At 48.9% G+C, this 15,117-nt stretch overlaps 1 protein-coding gene across 1 annotated transcript; it reads left to right on the top strand.

Moving 5' to 3' along the window:
• The first annotated feature begins 299 nt into the window (after positions 1-299).
• LOC144137978 (putative phosphatidate phosphatase) lies at positions 300-5,935 on the top strand. The gene has a single exon (XM_077670014.1). It carries the CDS (start codon positions 1,673-1,675, stop codon positions 2,585-2,587), a length of 915 nt encoding a protein of 304 aa, XP_077526140.1. The 5' UTR covers positions 300-1,672; the 3' UTR covers positions 2,588-5,935.
• Positions 5,936-15,117: the final 9,182 nt, after the last annotated feature.

Genomic DNA, 15,117 nt, shown 5'->3' with positions numbered 1-15,117 from the left:
CTATGCTGACCTCGTACACGTACCTAAACGGCACATCGACTGGGGTTTGGGGTCCCGTAATGGGAAACCTGTCGTTCTCCTCGATGTAATCAATATCCATGAACGCCTCGTCCCCGGTCAAGTTCATGCCAATCAGCTCGTGCACCCTGCCGTAAAGTCTGGCCAGCCTGCAAGCCACGCGCTCACTCCTCAAGTACACGGGCACATCACTGCTGCTGCTGCTGCCGCCGGCGCTGCTACATTCGACCCGCATTAGCCTTTTCATTTGCTTCTTGCTCGGGTGTTGATGCAACGTAGACGTCAGCAGCTGCACGTCCGCGCACCCAGAGCTAATGTGGAGAGTGCTGCGAATGCTCACCAGAGTGAACACGTGGCTGGCAACGTACTTGAAAAACACCTCCTTGACGCGATTGACCTCACTGGGGAAACGGACCTTCAGATCATCGGTGGATTGCGGCGGCAGTGCGTCCAATAGCATGCGCGCCTCGCTAGCCACAGAGAAGTTGAAGCCAAAATGCAATAGACTTTTTTCGTGGTCCTGAGTGCTGTCCCGGAGCGCTCGCTCAAACTCCGCGCTATACATGCAGCGAGGCGCGTCCCACAGCTCAATGACACCCACACTCTTCTTTAGGCCGAAGGCAAGTACGTTACTGAGAGAATGCACGCCTAGGAAACAGTTGGTAATGGTCAAGGCATCCAGGGTACCCCACGCCGTGCTGCTCCGCATGAGATTGCCCGACACGAGCATCAAGTTCTTCAGAGTAACTTTCTTTACATTGGCCAACTTGAAACACGTCTTCAAGACCGCATCAACGACCCTCTCAGTCACTACTCGGCTCTCGACGTCGCCCCCCTCCTCGCTGCTGCTGCTGCCGCTGCTGCTGCGCAACCGCGTCGGCCTCGCTATAGTAGCGCTCACTAGGGTGTGCAACAAATCTGCCACCTCACCTTCTCGAATGGAAACGTCCCCGTACGTCCCGTACACACGAGCTTCCCTCATTGGGAACACCATCTTAGACGCAAACGCCCTCTCTCCCTGCCAAAACGCATCGTCCAAGTCAGTCAATTTGACGGACTCGAAGTCAATGTGATATTTCAGGATGAGCTCGCACACGTACAGCCTCAGCAAAGTGTAATAAGTATACACTCTCAAATACACCTCTCCGTTTGGACCTCTTTGACATTCCTCTATAGCATCCTCAATCAGACGGTCAGCACTGTTCCTTACGGCCTCCACAGCTCTCTCATAAGTTGTGAACTCGTAGTCTGGAAACAGTGTCGAACGCAAGACGGCCTCGCTGGACGTTACACCCGCGCGCAACTGTGCCCACGCCATGGTCATCAGCGAATCCCTCAAATAACCACTGCAAACGCGATTCCTGATGTACTGGTGTACAATGTTTTTGGAAGCGGTCGACCCAAACGAAGCCTTGTCATCTTGCATGACGAAGGCGGGGTCGGTTCCTTTAATGCAAACTTCCTTGGCGTGTCTAGCAGTAGCTGGAGGGGTACACTGCCGGAGATCTTCCTCTCGGGGTCGACGACGACGACCGAGGGGCTCCCGGGATACAAGCGAACGACTTCGTTTTCGCCGATGTCGAACGTGAAGATAAACACATTCGACCCTTCATCGAAGATGTGGCAGTTACGATTCTGAAAAGGGGGAAAAATAATGCCTCGCTTTACTTTTGTATACCACCACATTCCTCACGTTTTACTCTCGCTAGTTTGCCACTTTGGATTTGGAAGCCTACGTGGACCAATCACGAATGCCTGGATTATATCGTGCAACGACCCAACCATTAATTTGCCCTACAAAGACAGCACGGTATCCAGCATCAAACTAATGCTGACCTGCTTCGGAGTACCTCCCGTGATAATCGCCGTAATATCTGCCTTGAAACGGAAAAAATGGTGGTTGGAAGCACATTTCTACTGCCTGAAATTTCTCACCGGAGCCGTCCTGACGATATTTATAACAGAACTATTGAAATACACGATAGGAAGACCCAGGCCTCACTTTCTGCCAGTGTGCATGCCCCGCGAATGCAATAGCACCCAATTGCTTTTCGGCGGAAGCTACACGTGTGCAAACGACACGGCGGCGGCGGACGACCACGTTATGAAAAATTTGCGCCTATCCTTCCCGTCCGGTCATTCGTCCCTCGCCGCATACACAGCCACATTTTTAATAGTGTACTTGCAAGTAAGACAACGCCAAGTCATATCATTTTTGATTCAAATTCTACTCTTTACTTGGGCCCTACTCATAGCGGTAAGCCGAATTGCCGACCACAAGCATCACAAAGAGGACGTAATTGCTGGATGTATGATAGGGACATCAATCGCGATTATAGTTTGGAGATATTGTGCAAATGCACTCACCAGTTGCGAGCATCCTGCCATTTCGTTCAGATGCGCCAAGTGCATGGCCAACTTCGACGGGATGGTGGTGGTGACATCAGCAGCAGCGACAGCCGGTGTGGTGGAAGGCCCAGCTGTGCTCGAATGGGATATCGTTGGGCGCTTCCACCCCATGTTGTCTCCTGTCTTGACCGTCTGCTACCGGAAAGTGAAACTGACATGACGGGGTACAGGTGCTGCATTATGTACGGAATCGATTCCTCCGGGGTTTCGGTGTATGCGGAGTCCTGTCTTTTAATGGTTCCCGGGATCATAGGTGTTTTAATTTTCTTTCGTGCTATTTTATAGGGCAGGTTGAATGGGTTGTTCTTGGGTGCCGCCGAGCATAGCTCCCTTCAACTAGCTTGTTTGGCTAATGCAATATTTTCAACGCATGTTTTTGCGCATCATAGTAGTTTTTCTTGTTGAGCTCGAGTTCGGGTCTGTGCGATTTCTGATGCTTTTCCCGAAGTGCTATTGTTCTTTTCCTCTCCATTCCTAGCTCGACGTTCCCCCAGGGCTTCGCCTGCTCGTAGTTGTTTTGGACTACCCTGGCGTATTTTTCCCAATGGTTCTCAATCTTTGTGTAAAGCTTATCGAGTACTGCTTCTAGCTCTGGAATTGTTGCTATTTCTCATTATGCCATACCCTTAAACCATTCGTCCCCTTTTAATGTTAGGCGCCTCGTTTTTGGTGATTCTTCGTTGAATAGTTCAGTTGCGATGTACCTGTGGTCGTTTGCCATTGGAATGTCCAGGACCGCCCGGCTTTCTGTTTCGCGAATTAGGTTCGGGGAAATAATTGTTACATCTATTCAAATCTTGCCATTGCTTGACTGAAACGTGGGGAGGGAGCTTGTGTCTTTTCGAATATACAAATTTTTGGAGATAACAAACTCAGCTAAAGCCCTTCCTCTTTCATCTATCTTCTGTCGTCCCCATACCGTACTTTTTGCATTAAAATCTCGTGTCAATATTATTTTATCGTACTTGTAAGTCTCAAGCACTGCTTCTATTTCTAGTTGCCGTTTCTAGCTCCTGGCGGTACATGGGGCATTTGAAGGAGACCATGTAGTGGCCCCTGTTTTGGAGTCCCCGGTCGCCGCAGGCGGGGCAGTCGTATTCGACCCCATCACACTTGTCTGGGGAGTTTTGGGCGCAGCAATGCATGCAGTTTGGTTTTTTTCTCCAAGCATGTCCACCTGTTGTGCTGATGCCTGGTGCATTGTGTGCACCTGGCAATGCTGGGATTTTTGTAGATGGCGCATACCATCCATCCTACATGAATTTTCTCCAGGTTGAATATTTGTTCCCGAATTTCCTTCGACACCTCCAGCAGTTGCGATTCTGTGAGTCCTTTAGGATGCGCTAGACTTGTAGGTTTCCCGCCAAATCATTTTGCTCACGGAGTGGAGACGCCAGTGTGTCCGGCTCAACACTGTGGTGAACCCCCACAATTTCGTATACCGGTCTGCGTTGGCTACCCTGCCATGCAGCGAGTGTTTTGGTACCAGGGGTTGTGTTGATGGCCGTCGCCAACCTCTCCAGGCCCGCCCCACCGTGCGTGTAGTTTGACCCCTCCCCTTATTCGTTGGCCGGATGCTGACCTTTCTAATCCCTGAGCTCTGCAAGTCCAGTGAACACTTCAAGCAGGCCTGAACCTTCTTGGTGTGGATGGCCTAGGCGTCCGTCATCTCCACCATGAGGGCTTTCGCTGGTGGTAGTTGTTTTCCCTCCTGTGTAGTTGTCCCCGTCCCCGCCCCCGTCCGAGTGGCCTCTTTCCTGGTAAGGGCCTCCTTGTAGGTCGGTTCGGAGGGTGCCTTGTCTTGATGGTGCATCTGTTCGTCGTGTCCCTGTAGTTGACCCTCTAGGTTTGCCACTCGGGTGGCCATCCTTATGGCAGTTCTCTTAATTCTTTGAAAGGGCCCAAAAAAATCCCGGTGCCGCCTGCAATCCTAAGCCGCTGTTCTGCGCCCTCAGTAGGTGTCAGGAAATCCGCGTCGGCCTGGTTGATGTCCTTCTCATCCTCAGTTTCTTCATCTGGCTGCGTGTCGAGAGTGGTGTCGGGTTCTCCTCTTGCAAGGTTCATTTCTGCCTCTTCAGCTGTCGTTCCTAGACATCTTTGCACACACTCCGCGTTTTCCGCACCCTCCGTGCCACTGGTCGCTGGCCCAAGGTTGGTTGGTTGGTTCGTTGCCTCCCACCATGGCACATACCCACGCGGGGGATTGGCCAAGAAGTGTTGTGCCTAATGAGGATGTGACCTATATTATTTTAGATCCCAAAATTTAGAAAAGGAAAAGGAAATATTAAAGTAGATTCAGGAAGAAAAATGAGGTATGTGTGAATGTTTAGCTGGCTAGCAGGAAAACAAGGAAGCTTACCTTCGAGTCGTCACTTGCCTCGTCGTCTTCTCCTTCGCGCCTGGAGAAGTCGTCCATATGGAGTTTTTTTCCTGGAAATCGTCTGTCTCCGTTTCCGTCGTCATGGTGGGCTGACCACCCACTCCCTCGCGTACACTTCCAAAAAAAGGGGTGGTGGATCCGGGAGGGGGGGGGGGGCGAAGGGGTAACGCGGAACCCGGTGCTTACCCCCTGGTTAGTGCGCTTGCATTAGTTCCTAAGCAAACACTAAACTATTCACCCTACCAATACACAAACATTTTCCCAGCACAACACAACTGCAAAATTGTTACCTCTTTTGAGCTCCGGTAAAAATTCAATAATTCATCCATTTTTTCTCCAATTTAGGTGATTGGGTGGTCATTTTCCTTGTCAGTCTCCGCCAAACACGCTCGTAGCACTACCGTTAAGCTATGATCTTGGCTCCTTGATTTGGCTTAACTTACACGTGTTACGTAGTGGGACAGATTTTTCCAAATTCGGTTAAAAATCGCTATTTAACTCATTTTTCGGCCGATTTTAGAGCTTGGGGTGTCTTGTTCTTCGCTAGGCTACACCGCAACCGGTGCTGTTCCTGCTATTTGGCTGCCTCTTCTGGTCGCGGACTTAGGCAACCACGTTTCTTGTTGCTTTATCAGAGATGCTCCGAGATTTACATGTAAAAAAAGGTCAAAATTAACCCGACAAAGCCGCGGTTCCTATCAAACGATTCGCGTTTAGCCGCGCATTACGATAGTGCCATTCCTTTGATTGTGCCTTCGCTGGTTCTTTAGTTCCGCATCGAAGTTCAATTTATTCTTAGCACTTTGGTGATCTCCGAGCCGAAATTCTAGAAAACCGGCTCTAAAATACTGATTTTTGGGCGGATTGGCACAAACAAGATATCGCTGTTATCGCTATCACATAGCGGACCCGGTGGTACACTCTGAAGTAACCGGCCATTTCTAAAAAAACGATTTCTAGAAAAAAAAGAAAGGCAGGGGTTGCTCATAGTACAAGGCATAACTGGCCGCACAATAGTTGGGTATATGAAAATGTATCCCTCAGAAAAACGGTGCTGGAGCTTACAACTTGCAAACGCTGCACTCAGTAAGTCGCTGGTGCGGATCGTGGTACTTCTTGGCTCGATGATTGACGCATCAGATGGCATCAGACGCATCAGCAAGGGCATGGTTGCAAACATAACAAGGCAGAACTGACCCTACAATATTCGGGTATATGATTAAATGAATCATTCAGAGAAACAGTATTGCAGCTTACCACTTGAAAATGCTGCACAGTCGACTTCGCTGGTTCGAACCGTGGAGCTTCTTGGCTCGATGATGCATGCATAGGGTGGCCTGATAACAGAAAAGCACTGTTTGCAAACAGAACAAGGCAGATGTGACCCTATATTATTTGGGTATACCGTTAAGTTCATCAATAAAGAGTGCTTTGTAGCTTACCACTTGAAAACGCTGCACTCCGGACAGCCGCTGAGGCGGACCCTGGTTGTCCTTGGCTGGATGTCGAATAAATGAGCCACCCTGCTTATAAAATTGCATATTATTAAACTTATGAAACTGCATGATGCAACTGTTCTGTTGGCTGCAGTCAGTGAAAGCCAAAACATCCCCCGCAATTATTGGATGTACCATAAAATGCATCACGCAGTGCAAAGGTATTCCAGCTTTCCCCTTTATAGCACCGGGTTCTAAACAGGCGCTCGTGCATATTCACGTGCTAGTTGGCTGTATGATGGACGCTTACGATCACCGGCTGAGAGAAAGTCATTCGGTTGCCATCAGTACAAAGGTGAAAAGTGCCAACACTCCATGACTAGATCATAAAAGGCATCATGCTGAGCTATTTTTGTGGTCTACCACTCGCGAGCAGTACACTCTCAGCAGTCGTTGCGGACACTGGTGCTGCGTGAATGGATGATGGATGCATGGAGTAGATGGCATATTCAAAGGCAGTGGGTTGTAGTAACCACAAGACATAACTGACCCCCCCCCCCTATTTTGGGTAGATCAATATTGCCTCATGCAGAGCATCGATGTTGTGGCTTACCAGTTGTGTGCGCTGAACTCAGGACAATCGGATGTGCGGTGCGCGTTGCTGCTTGGTTGGAAGAAGAATGCATGGGATGGCCTGGCGTCAGTAGGGCAGTTGGTTCAGTCAGTGCAACTAAGAACTGCACCCAACAGCATCGGGTATATCATAAAATGGATCATGCAGAGCCACTGTGTTGCGGCTTACCTCTCGGAAGCCTTGCACACTGGGAAGTGTCTGGAACAGACCCTAGTGCTGCTTGGCTAGATAATGGATGCGTGGGGTGGCCTAAGGACAGCAAGGGCATGGTTGCAAACACAACAAGGCAGAACTGACCCTACAATATTTGGGTATATCATTAAAAGAATCATTCAGAGAAACAGTGTTGCAGCTTACCACTTGAAAATGCTACACAGTGGAAGTCGCTGGGTCGGACCGTAGTGCTTCTTGGCTCGATGATGCATCCATGGGGTGGCCTGATAACAAAGGCACTGCTTTCAAATAGAACAAGGCAGATGTGACCCTATATTATTCGAGTATACTATTAAATGCATCATTCAAATAGACTTTTTTGTAGCTTATCACTTGAAAACGCTGAACTCCAGACAGCCGCTGAGGGAGACTCTGGTTGTCCTTGGCTGGATGTGGAATGAATGGGCCGCCCTGCTGATAAAACGGCAAATTATGAAACTTATGAAACTGCATGCTTCAACTGGGCTGTTGGCTGCAATCAGTGAAAGGCAGAACATACTCCGCAGTTATTGCATGTAACATAAAATGCATCACGCAGTGCAAAGGTATTCCAGCTTTCCCCTTTATAGCACCGCATTCTAAACAGGAGCTCGTGCATATTCACGTGCTAGTTGGCTGTATAATGGACGCTTACGATGACTGGCTGAGAGAACATCATTCGGTTGCCATCAGTACAAAGCAGAAAAATGCAAACGCTCTGACTAGATCATAAAAAGCATAATGCTGAACTATTTTTGTGGTCTACGACTCGCGAGCACTGCACTTTCGGCAGTCATTGCAGACACCGGTGCTGCGTGAATGGATGATGGACGCATGGAGTAGATGGCATATTCAAAGGCAGTGGGTTGTAGTAACCACAAGAAATAACGGACCCCCCCCCCTATTTTGGGTAGAGAAATATTGCCTCATTCAGAGCATCGATGTTTGGGCTTACCAGTTGTGTGCGCTGAACTCAGAACAATGGGATGTGCTGATCCCGTTGCTGCTTTGTTGGACGACGAATGCATGGGATGGCCTGGCTACAATAGGGCAGTTGGTTGCAGTCAGTGCAAGGCAGAACTGATCCCACAGGCGTTGGGTAGATAAAATGCATCATGCAGAGCCACGGTGTTGTAGCTTAACACTGTGAGCGCTGCTCTCTCGACAGTCCCACTTGGGGACACCGGTCCTCCTTGCTGGATGATGGATGCACCCGGTGGCCTGTTTGCAGAACTGTAGCGGTTGCTGATAGAACAGGGCAGAACTGATCCCACAATATTTGTTTCTCTGAATGATACATTTTCATATACACAGTGTTGGAGCTTACAACTTTCAAACGCTGCACTCAGTTAGTCGCTGGTGTGGATCGTGGTACGTCTTGGCTCGATGATTGATGCATCAGATAGCCTCGTGCGATGGCCTTGTTTCTTACCACTCATAAGTAGTAAGGCACAACAGCTTGCCTACATGATGCATTTTCTGATCTTACCAGCACAGTAGCTGTGCAGTTGCTATCTCAGTTTAAGGCAGAACTCACCCCGAAGGCTGGGTAGATCAGAAAATGCATCATGCAGAGCCACTGTTTTGCGGCTTACCTCTCGGAAGCCTTGCACACTGGGAAGTGTCTGGAACAGACCCCCGTGTTCCTTGGCTAGATGATGGATGCATGCGGTGGCCTAAGGACAGCAAGGGCCTGGTTTCAAACATAACAAGGCAGAACCGACCCTACAATATTTGGGTATATCATTAAATGAATCATTCAGAGAAAGTGTTGCAGCTTACCACTTGAAAATGCTACACAGTGGAAGTCGCTCGCTTGGACCGAAGTGCTTCTTGGCTCGATGATTCATGCATGGGGTGGTCTAATAACAAAGGCACTGTTTGGAAACAGAACAAGGCAGATGTGACCCGATATTATTTGGGTATACTATTAAATGCATCTTTCAAAGAGACTGTTTTGTAGCTTACCACTTGAAAACGCTGAACGTCGGACAGCCGCTGAGGCGGACCCTGGTTGTCCTTGGGCCGCCCTGCTTATGAAACTGCGTATTATGAAACTTATGAAACTGAATGCTTCACTGCGCTTTTGGCTGCAGTCAGTGAAAGGCAAAACATCCCCCGCAGTTATTGCATGTACCATAAAATGCATCTCGCAGTGCAAAGGTATTCCAGGTTACCCCTTTCTAGCACCGCATTCTAAAATGAGGTCGTGCATATTCCCGTGCTAGTTGGCTGTACGATGGACGCTTACGATGACCGGTTGATAGAAAGTCATTCGGTTGCCATCGGTACAAAGCAGAAAAGTGCCAACACTCTATGACTAGATCATAAAAGGCATCATGCTGAGCTATTTTTGTGGTCTACCACTCGCGAGCAGTGCACTCTCGGCAGTCGTTGCAGACACCGGTGCTGCGTGAATGGATGATGGATGCATGGAGTAGATGGCATATTCAAAGGCAGTGGGTTGTAGTAACCACAAGACATAACTCACCCCGCGCCCCAATTTTGGGTAGATGAATATTGCCTCATGCAGAGCATCGATGTTGTGGCTTACCAGTTGTGTGCGCTGAACTCAGGACAATCGGATGTGCGGACCGCGTTACTGCTTTGTTGAACGACGAATGCATGGGATGGCCTGGCTACAGTAGGGCAGTTGGTTGCAGTCAGTGCAAGGCAGAACTGATCCCACAGGCGTTGGGTAGATAAAATGCATCATGCAGAGCCAAGGTGTTGTAGCTTACCACTGTGAGCGCTGCTCTCTCAACAGTCCCACTTGCGGACACCGGTCCTCCTTGCTGGATGATGGATGCACCCGGTGGCCTGTTTGCAGAACTGCAGCGGTTGCTGATAGAACAGGGCAGAACTGACCCCACAATATTTGGGTATACGAAAATGTACCATTCAGAGAAACAGGGTTGGAGCTTACAACTTGCGAACGCTGCATTCAGTAAGTCGCTGGTGTGGATCGTGGTACTTCTTGGCTCGATGATTGATGCATCAGATAGCCTCGTTCAATGGCCTTGTTTCTCACCACTCATAAGTGGTAAGGCACAACAGCTTGCCTACATGATACGTTTTCTGATTTCCCAGCACAGTTGCTGTGCAGTTGCTCTGTCAGTTAAAGGCAGAACTGACCCCGAAGGCTGGGTAGATCACAAAATGCATCATGCAGAGAAACAATTGTGCCCTACACTTGCGATGCTGCAATCTGGACGGTCCTGGTGTGGCCCCAGTGTTCCTTCGCTGTACGACAGATTTATGGTGGACCTGAGGACAGAAGGGCAGTCAATTGCAGCCAGTACAAGACTATGCTGACCCCTCTGCCATTGGATAGATCATAAATTGCATCATTGAGAACTCCTTTTTTGGGTTCACCACTTGTGAGCGCTGCACTCTGGGCAATCACTGGCATGGATCCCCCTCCCCTTTGGATAGATGATCCATTGATGGGAGGGATTGCCAACCGAAAGGCACTTGGTTCAATTCACCACACGCCGCAACTGACCAAAGAGTCCAGGAATAGATCGGTATTGCCTCTACCTTCTGCACAGTATCCCTGTTGTCGCTTACCACGTGCGAGCACTGCACTCTAAGGAATGGCTGGCGGAGACCGCGGTGCTCATTACTTGAAGAGAAATGCCTGCGGTGGCCTGTGACACAAGGCCAGTTAATTGCAGTCAGTGCAAGTCAGAACTGCACCCAACACTATTGGGTAGGTAGTAAAATGAATCAGCCAGAGCCACTGTGTTGCGGCTTACCTCTTGGAAGCTATGCATACTGGAAAAATGCTGAAACGGACCCCAATTTCTCCTTGGGTGGATGATGTATACATAGGGTGGCCTAAGGACAGCAAGGGCATGGTTGCCAACATAACAAGGCACACCTGACCATACATTATTTCGGTATATCGTTAAATGAATCATTCAGAGAAACTGTGTTGCAGCTTACCACTTGAAATGCTGCCCAGTCGACGTCGCTGGTTCGGACCGTGGTGCTTCTTTGCTCGATGATGCATTATTAGGGTGGCCTGATAACAGAAAGGCACTGTTTGCAAATGGCAAGGCAGATGTGACCCTATATTATTTAGGTATACCATTAAAGTGCATCATTCAAAGATACTGTTTTATAGCTTACAACTTGACAACGCTGCACTCTGGACAGCCGCTGAGGCGTACCCTGGTTGTCCTTGGCTGGATGTCGAATGAATGAGCTGCCCGCCCGTCACGGGGCACCTTGAGCAATCTTGGCGACGGTGTTGGCGATACCGCGGACCCCGAGCCCCCATACATAAGCTGGATCCAACCTTGGCGATGTGTTTTAAGGTGAAGAGCAGAAACCTCAAACGGTGGTCATCGGAACCCAGGTAAAGCTCCAGGGGATGGGGTCCCTGTCTCCGGGACCTCTCTCGGTATCAGGGTAAGCCGAGCGAAGGAAGTACCCCGGTCCCCTGCTTTTTCCTATGCCATATGGTAAATCGAAAAACCCCCTCCAAACCTGATCGGACCCTGAAAAGGGTCCACACCGAAGAATCTTTTCGACCTCTTCCTGCCATCAACTCCCCTCGAAACCCGACAACTACCCCCATTTTTTGATAGTTGAATCGGTTGACAAGTCCAAGCCTCTTTCCTCACAATGCATATTCCTTGTATCCAAGTTTCTTGAATCTATCCTTGGCAAGACATACAATGCTAAAAAACTAAGAACTGGTGAGGTCTTAGTCGAGGTTAACACACAGCAGCAAGCCACATCTCTCATGAGCCAAACCCGCGTGGACGACTTGGATATCAGTCACACCCCACCGCAGCCTCAACAGCTCCCAGTGTGTGATATCGGAGCCAGACCTCCTAACCGAGACAAAGACCGATCTGCTCGAAGGCCTAAAATATCAAGGCGTGACAGTAGTAAGGCGCATCGTCATAAGGAGAGAAAAGAAAGAAATAGCCACAAAACACCTGGTAATTACCTTTGACCGCTGCACACTGCCCGAGCATGTCAACGCAGGTTTCATCCGTTGTTCTTTCCGGCCGTACATCCCGAACGCGCGGCGCTGTTTCAAGTGCCAGAGAACAACATGTGCTAAATGCGCCCAGCATGATCATCTCTCCGACAACTGCACTACAACCAACTTGACCTGCCCGAATCGCCAGGGTCGACGCGCAGCATACTCTTGCGCTTGTGAAAAGTTTCATCTTGAGAAAAAACTCATTAACGTGAAGGTACGTCGGGTACCCCTACCAAATCTGATGATGAGATGGATGTGGGACCTTTCCTGTCTGCTTTGCAGAGGAAGGAGCGGGTCCCTCCATCTAAACCTCCAGAGAAGGCAAAAAAGCCCCTCCCAAGAGTGCAAGCCCCGAAGGACCTTACGCAAAAAGTCACACTCCAGTAGCTGTAACACATCATAATGGGAAGAGAAAACATTGTTCAATGGAACTGCAGAGGCCTTCTGAATAATCTTGACGTGCATGAGATTCTGCATGCCAATCAGCCAAGTTTGTATGTCCAGGAAACACTCCTGAATTCCAAACACACAAATTTCTTGAATAGTTACCTGGTATACAGGAAAGACAGGGATGGCTGCACACACTCTTCTGGCGGTGTGGCCATAATTGCCCGCAAATCCTTAGCATGCCACCCTGTCACCTTGAACACCGTCCTTGAGGCTGTAGCTGTCCGCACAATAATATTTAATAGGTTGATAACGGTATGCTCTATCTACATCTCTCCTGATCATGCATTTCTGAGCTCTGACTTTGAATCGCTGGTCGACCAGCTGCCCGAACCATACACCCTAACAGGCGACTTCAATGCACACAATTCTCTTTGGGGCTCTTCTCGCACGGATGCCCGAGGTCACCTGATAGACAAGTTTTTAACATCCTCTGGAGCATGCCTTTTCAACAAGAAACAGCCTACATACCATAACATAGGATACAACACATACTCAAATCTTGACTTGGCTATATATTGAGCACGAGGTCGCGGGTTCGATTCCCGGCCGCGGCGGCCGCTTTTCTGATGGAGGCGAAAAGCAAAAACGCCCGTGTGTACGAGATTTCGGCGCACGTTAAAGATCCCCAGGTGGTCAAAATTAACCCGGAGCCCTCCACTACGGCGCGCCTCATCGCCTGCGTTGCGTCGGCGCGTTAAACCCTACAATCAAACAATCAATCAATTGACTTGGCTATTGGTTTGGCAATTCTCTTTCCCTGTCTTGAGTGGGGTGTGGGCACTGACCCATATGGTAGTGACCATTTCCCCACTTCATTAACGTATATAGGTACAGGCCCGACAAGTCCATCTTCCCATAAAAGGTTTAATGAAGCAAGAGCTAACTGGAACACATTTACAGAGACATCGAAACTACACTACACATCCATAGGACACCTACACTTTGAAGAAGCTACCCAACTCCTCACGGCGCACATCCTCGACACCGCCGAAAAGTCCATTCCCCACGCCTCTAGTGCCCCGAGTAACCAGCGGAGGCCGTGGTGGAATGAGGACTGTAGGCGGGCGCGAGAGGCCCAGAACAAGGCGTGGGGTATCCGTCGGGTAACCCCACGTCGGGTAACCTTATTTTCTTCAAACGGGCCAAGGCGTTCAGAAAACGTGTGCGCCGTGAGGCAAAACGAAAGAGTTGGCATACCTTCTTGACATCCAATATTTCATGCACGGACACACACAGTCTGGACACGTATACGCAAGCTCAAAAAACAACACACACAGAGTGCCCCTGGTTAGCACAACAGGGAACACACTTGCACAACACTTCGAACACGTGTCCAGTTCAGCACACTACATAAACACTTTCATGAAACACAAAACATCTGCAGAAAAGAAGTCCCTGAGTGATATCAAGACGTCGCAAACTTCCTACAATTCTCCATTTTCGATTCATGAGCTGAAGGCTGCTTTGACCACATGTAAACCTTCAGCTCCAGGTGCAGATAAGATTACATACACAATGATACAACACTTACCCTCAGACACCCTTGAAACACTCCTACACCTATACAACAAAATATGACTTTCGGGCACATTCCACGCTCTTAGAGGGAGGCCATAGTAGTGGCTTTCTAAAAGGAAGGGAAGGACCCTTCCTCTCCTGCCAGTTATAGTCCCATTGCCCGGACAAGCTGCCTGTGTGAGCTCTTTGAGAAGATGATAAACAGGAGACTCGTGCACTTCTTAGAGTACAATGGTCTTCTCGAGAGCTGCCACGCAGGCTTCATGGCGGGGCGATCTACCAACGATCAACTCGTTGCATTAGAGGCGTATATAAAAGATGATTTCCTCCATAAGCAGCAGTGTATGACAATATTCTTTGATCTAGAAAAGGCGTATGATACTGCTTGGAGGTATGGTATCCTCATCGATTTGAAGTCTTTGGCATATCGGGTAACATGATGAACACGCTTGCCCGAAAGAAAGTTTCGCGTGCGATTTGGAACTACACTTTCTAGGTTTCATGTGCAGGAAAACGGTGTGCCACAAGGTGGAGTTTTAAGTTGCACCCTTTTTATTGCGAAAATGAATGCCCTTAGGAAAGCATTGCCACCGTGGATTTAATGCTCAATTTATGTAGACGACGTACAATTATCCTTTAATTCTTGTAACCTGTCTGTCTGCGAGCGCCAAGTCGAGCTTGGTGTTAACAAGCTAGCTGGCTGGGCAGATAGCAACGTTTTTAAATTTAATCCAGGGAAGTGCCCTTGTGTTCTGTTTTCCAAGAGGCGTGGCATCCGGCCGGATCCTGACATTCAACTCAATGGTGTCTCGATTCCTGTCAAAAAGGAACACAATTTTTTAGGTATAATCCTTGACGAAAAGCTCACATTCATCCCACACATAAGTCAACTAAAACATAAATGCTTAAAAACAATGACTATCCTGAAGGTTCTCTCGCACATCTCTTCTGTTGCTGACAACTTCTTTTACGTGTTTTCACCAGCTTGATAGGTTCACGATTGGACTGGTAGCGTTGTCTACGGGCAGCTACTAAAACATGCCTAAGAATGCTGGACCCTGTGCTTCATCTAGGGCTC

This window comes from Haemaphysalis longicornis, unplaced genomic scaffold (genome assembly GCF_048455015.1).
Source record: "Haemaphysalis longicornis isolate Haplotype H1 unplaced genomic scaffold, Haemaphysalis longicornis Haplotype H1 scaffold_1, whole genome shotgun sequence".
NCBI lineage: Eukaryota > Metazoa > Arthropoda > Arachnida > Ixodida > Ixodidae > Haemaphysalis > Haemaphysalis longicornis.
This window is presented reverse-complemented; position numbering and strand designations above follow the sequence as displayed.

Bases quoted from the DNA above. Each gene is read 5' to 3' on its own strand.
- LOC144137978 (XM_077670014.1), top strand. From the start codon at position 1,673: ATGCCTCGCTTTACTTTTGTATACCACCACATTCCTCACGTTTTACTC.